General features: G+C 39.9%; 2 protein-coding genes across 2 annotated transcripts in view; one reads left to right on the forward strand and one right to left on the reverse strand.

The window, feature by feature from the left end:
• The window catches only part of LOC108873974 (probable E3 ubiquitin-protein ligase HERC1), a 39,423-nt gene extending 38,041 nt beyond the window's left edge, over positions 1–1,382 (reverse strand). The window contains 1 exon segment of the mRNA XM_051072809.1: positions 1,263–1,382. The gene's annotated coding sequence lies outside the window, so the exon portion shown is untranslated.
• Positions 1,383–2,755: 1,373 nt separating this feature from the next.
• Positions 2,756–4,557, forward strand: esm1 (endothelial cell-specific molecule 1). Its single transcript, XM_018662422.2, has 3 exons — positions 2,756–3,215; positions 3,654–3,797; positions 3,965–4,557. The coding sequence occupies exons 1-3, from the start codon at positions 2,909–2,911 to the stop codon at positions 4,057–4,059; spliced, it is 546 nt and encodes a 181-aa protein (XP_018517938.2). The 5' UTR covers positions 2,756–2,908; the 3' UTR covers positions 4,060–4,557.
• Positions 4,558–6,000: the final 1,443 nt, after the last annotated feature.

Here is a 6,000-nt window from a genome sequence, read left to right on the forward strand (position 1 = left end):
TCAACTAATCTGCTAAATTATTGTTTCTATTAACCTATTAATTATTTACCTTATAAAACATTACAAAATAATTAAAAGTGTCCATCACACTTTAACAGAGGCCAATATGACATCTTCAAATTATGTAGTTTGTCCAACTAACAAACAAGAAAATAGTACATAGTCTAAATCCCACTTACAGTTTTCATGAACTAATGACATTGTGTAAACAGGCCAAGATTTAATTTTTCCTACAGGATATTAGGCCTCAATCTCCAAAACAGTGAGCTTTGCACCTCTGTAACAAATCCATCTTCCTTGACATTGACAGAAGCCAGTCAAGATGGTTTAGGCACCTGCATGGCCCCATAGCCGCTACTACCACCATTTAATGACTTTCTAGACCCGTAATGGGGAAAGAAGAAGACCCCAAACAGGAATTATAGATATACATTTCCCCCCTGACCAGATCATGGGGCTTGGAAGTCATCCAGAGTGAGCTGGAGGAAGTTGCTGGGCCATAGGACGTTTGGGCTGCTGTTGCCAGGACAACCCTGACCACAATAAGCATTTAGACAATGGATGCATGGCATGACAGTTAATCAAAAAAAAACCCTGCTAATATAAGAAATGGATAAGTGATGTGAACGGATATCAATTCATCACAGTATGAGCTACAGACTATATGACAACAACTTAAGGAATCTTAAGCTACCGGGGAGAAAAGAGCGAGGTAAAAAATAATAATAATAATAATAAATACCGATATATTCCATATAATGTACACTATCATGTTGGCAGAAGTTAGGCATTGAGTTGGAAATTCAAGCTACTCACGTTAGCCAACAGGGTTATTTGATTAATTTGCAATAAGGGACATTATCCATCCCTGCTATCTGGCTTCTCAACTGGATGCGTCTCTGTCAACATACTGTAGCGTCAACGTTACGTGCTTTTCATATCTGGTATTAGTTAGCATTCTTACACTGCAGGTATATTCGCCACACCGACATAAACACCAACATATGTGAACTGGAAATGCAGTCTCCGCCGTGTCATTCACAAACACCGGTAACATTATTCTGCATCTGCGGTGACAGCTGAGCTAACGCTGGCTGCAGTGCAGTTGCTAGTCTGTTCCATGGCTGTCAAAACCGACCAAGCCCCTCCGCTTGTTTGCTGACAGCTCTGAGCAAAACACTCCCGTGGCTCGGTTAACGTCGCACTAATAATGTTAACCTGTGTGTTAAACAATTTAAACTGACCGCAGACATGCAAGTTACCTTGACAGCAAACCTCCGCCGATAAAGTGTTTGCGTTACCTGTCCCTTCCCAGTGAGGTCTCCCTTGGACGCGAATATCATATCAACCTTCTCTTCGTTCCCCTTCTTCTTCGTCTGTTTAAATCTCAATCACTGATGGCAACCGCTGTTGGATGACTAAATTACCGCCACCCTGTGTCACGGAGCGAGGACTGTCGCCATCACCATTATCATGTTTTCATTCAGCTATCTATTATATTTCTTTTACTGGCTATTCAGACTGGACGCCTACCTGACACAATCCAGGGTTGCCCGAAGCCTCTGAATGCTTAGTCCACTGTTTGTTTTGTTTTTTGTTTTTTTGATTGCTTGAAGACTGTGCCAAGTATTTCTGGGGCCCAAATCCACCCAACACCGCTAACCTAAATCTAAATCAAAATAATCAAAAATTAAAGAGGAAAAAAAATAGCCAATAAAGAAAAGACTTTGCTCTGAACACGGTAAATATTTATTTACCGTTACTATTATAGCAGCAACTTAAGATAATTGATTTGATTTGATTTAACACATAAAGATCAGTGTACTTGTCGTTAGGTTTACTACTCAGCTTGTGAAAACAGATGCATAATGTTCTCAGTGGCTTTGGCTGTTAAGTGTGAGAAAATAACCTTTATGCTATTGCATTATGGGAAATGTAGGATCCATTGTTTTTTTTGGCTCTTGGCCCATATCTCAGTTTCTGCTGCATCGATTTTGACCGTTGTTTTTGTTAACCTGCAAGTTTATGGAGCCGCACTACTACTTTGCTGAAGCACCCCTTTAAAGCACTTCACATTTGTTGAGTGCCTTATCTTATGATCATTAGTGTCTTTTATGCCCTAATAACATTCTATCATATCTCCATAGAATATCTTTCCTGTGTAATCAAATCAATTGAAAAAAGGTACATTTAAAAAAAAAGGAGAGGAAACAGACTTAAAAACTACAAGTTAGGCCTTTCTTACATTTGATGTCACGTTTTATTTTTTAGACAAAACTTCGTCACTGAATTCGATATATATGTATATATATATATAAGCCTATTGCTTTTTACGTTTTATTTCCTTTTCAGCTTTAATCTTTTAATATTGCTTACACAATTCAAAAATCAAATGTATTTAATTTTGGTTTGTTGTGCAATGTTTTAAATATGATTATAATAGGATGTTGTGAATAAAAACATCTCAGCATAAAACTGAATTCTTCAGAGCAGGGCCGGTCACGACAAACGTGTGTTAGGTTTGGGGGTTCCGTCACACACACAAAAACAAAGCAAAGATAACTTATGACATCAGGTCACACGAATTTCAATTCCTGGATGGCGGTCCAGAGTTAATCCCACTTCCCAGCCGGATCTCTAAAAAGGGGGCTGACTGGCAAATGGGGACGACAACACCGGAATGAGGAAATTGACGAGGGTAAGCCATGTGCAAAACAAAGTTGTTCATCGCTGATAACCATGCAACCTGATGAACCGTAGGTCACTCCACTCAAGTCTCCCAGAGGTGATCTGTCTCCTCTCCCCGAACAGCCTCATCCAAAACACAGCAGCCTTCTCTCTCTCTCTCTCTCTCTCTCTCTCTCTCTCTCCTCCACGAGCTCCCCGGACTCTCTGCCTGCATCCAGTGATGTCTTTTCTCCTTATCACAGTGCTGTCCTCACTTCTAGTGCGAGATGCTGAGGCGTGGAGCGCCAATGTCAAGTACGCGGTGAACTGCCCCGACAGATGCAACGCGGAGCGGTGTGGCGGGACGCAGCGGTGCACACGGACCGTCCTGGATGACTGCGGCTGTTGCCAGGTCTGCGCAGCCGGCAGAGGGGAGCACTGTTACCGCACGGTGTCGGGGATGCACGGGGTGAAGTGCGGACCAGGATTATTCTGCGAGTTCTACAAGGATGAGGACGATTACGGGGACGAATACGGGATCTGCAAAGGTGCGTTTACATCAAATAGCCTGTTTTAAAATCTTGCTGCTGTTTCTGCATGCTGCATTTTGAATAGAGCGATGCTGTGCTGCACCAAATCCAGTATCCCACTATGTTATTAGAGTCTTTTTGGCTCTACTTCATTTATTCTCACCATAACTAGGACCAGATCATTATAACCAATGGTTATGGTGGCACATGAGCAGACCTGCGTATCCTTTCTTCATTTAACTTGATGATTTGCCCATTGAGGCTTTAAGGGACTGAAACATGAATGCTGCTGCTGGTGGTCACTGATCAGTTCATCAGTGATCCTCATGTTGACTGTGAATGAGTCTGTGACACTTATCAGTTAAGAACTGAGGTCCTTCAGGTTCACTGATCTTGTTGCCTTGCTGCCTTTGTTCCACAATTAGTAATGTTTCTTTTTTGTGTGTGTCTTTACAGACTGTCTGTATGGAACCTATGGGGTTGAGTGCCGCAAGACGTGCAACTGCAAAGGAGGCATTTGTGACAGGGAGACAGGAGCCTGTCTCAACCTCAAATTCTTTGCCAAAATCGCCAGCAAGCTCAAGGCTGAGCCACAAGCAGGTAAAAAATTAGTTAGACTTCTTAAAATAAAGATTTTAAATAGTTTATACCATTAATAAATTCTCAGTGGGCCAAATATCTCAGCAAAAGGATTGAATTAAGTTTTGAAAAGACATATTGTTTGTGAGATTGCACTGCAGCATGAATTCTTTCCTTTGTATTTTCAGGGGGAGAGGTGGGCTCAGGAGAGGTCATCACTGCCCAGAGCACAGATCAACAAACAGACAGATCCACCGCTCCAAAGCGACTCAACCCTCGCTGACAAGTGCTGACAAGACTGAATCCATTCAGTGTAAATGTAGCATTAACTTATAAATGATCTGAAAGATATATTTTATTATGTTCAATGAGAAACAGACTTTTTTACAGCATTTGGAAGTTTTCTTTGGTTTGTTTGATCCTGACGCCATCATCTTTTCTAATGAAATATGCAGACTGTGTTATCATGTTCAGAGTGTCCATCTTTTTCTTATTGTTCTTATCTGTTTGTCGAGTTAATTAACTACAATTATCCAGTTGCCATTAGCTTCAGCCTAGACCTGATTCTCTCATCTAGTGTGCCTTCATGGATTGTTGTTGAGGAAATGAGAGTTAATGTCACAAGAAGTCTTTTCAAACTGGATACAGCAATATTTTGAAGTTCTGCATAATGAGATTTTATTTGCACTGTATATATGAAAGGCAGACATGGGAAATATCATGTATATGACACCAGCCAATGTAAAGAATGCTCTTACAATTAAACCAAAGTTATCACTGACTGTTGTCATTTGATCTTCATTTACTAGTTTCTATTAACTACACATCATTTCACACTGAAAAGCCAAGACAAAAAAGTTCAGTCTTTTTATTTCAGACTAAAGTTAATGGCACTATCTAAAAGGAATATAGATATTATCCATAAATTGAATTCTATGTGTCACTAAACAAATAGAACTGCTGTAAAACAAAAGACATATAACACACAGTCATGTTACTGAAAACAATAGCATGAAGTCTCTGCACTCATAGATTGTATTAGGTGAAAACTGAGTGTCTGAGTGTTTGCTCTAAAGTCATAAAGATTATTTTTTGTTTTATTAGAATTTTTTCCTGAATCCTCATATGCCTGTCTTTGATTTAGCCTCTCTCCTCTAAAGGCCTAAAGTAGTTGTAAAAATGCTGCAGAGACTGATGTCTATCAGGCAGATCCTCTCCTCGCAGAAGAGCTACAAACCTCTGTTATGGTGGCACAAAGAAATTGATATAATTTACAAGATTACATCAGCACTGGATTAGTGAATTCATATTGGGTAAGTGGAGGCAGCTGCAGACCATGTTGGAATAAAATTGGTGTGTTTTGTTGGTCCATAACTGAAAGTCAAATATAACACTGGCTGACTTTGAGTGAGAGTCCTGAAGACTGACGAAGATCTCTCAGTTTAGTAAAGTAAAGTAAAGTTTAGAACTTCTCCTTTATATGTTGTAGAGACACCTGGCACCTTTGCAAACTGGGTGGACCCAGAGACTGTGATTTAAATTCTGAATAGGGGGAGACATTTATATTCTCAGGGTGACATTCATTTATGGGAGGTGGAAAAAACATAAACATGTTAAGAAGTCTGAGTAGAAGTATGTCTTTTGAGCAAAAGGAATTCTTGTTTCCCATGACGATATGAAACAGTATATCCAAACACAGGAGTGGAGATGGTTATTAGTCCTGAGAATTGTTCAAGAATCCTTGTCAGGAATCCATTGACTCTTAAGTTGTGGAACGCAGTACTCTCTCAGCTTCCACAAATGGCAAAATTCTCTTTGTTCCCATGCAGAAAACATCTCAGTCATGGAAAAAATACTTTTACCACTGCGCAAAGACAGGATTTACAACAGACATTATCAATGGTGGGAGAGAATTTGGAGAAGTTTCTCTGTCGACTTTTCTAAACTTAGCGTTGCCTATACGGCTGAATTTAAATGGATGAAGGTCTCAGGATGAGCCAAGAATACAGACTTACATTAGTCAACATGGGAAAAAGTCCAAAATAGAGATGATATAAATTTTGAGACAATACTTCTTGAGAAATGCATATAATAGAATTTCCTTCCTGGAGGAAGGACTTCATGACAGTCTTTCAGCTGTTCTTTAAATCCTGAGAATTTCACCTTTTACAGTGGAACTGAACTGATTCATTTCCCTGAGAGAGCAGACTATCTTCATGTAAGT

This window comes from Lates calcarifer, linkage group LG9 (assembly GCF_001640805.2).
Source record: "Lates calcarifer isolate ASB-BC8 linkage group LG9, TLL_Latcal_v3, whole genome shotgun sequence".
NCBI lineage: Eukaryota > Metazoa > Chordata > Actinopteri > Centropomidae > Lates > Lates calcarifer.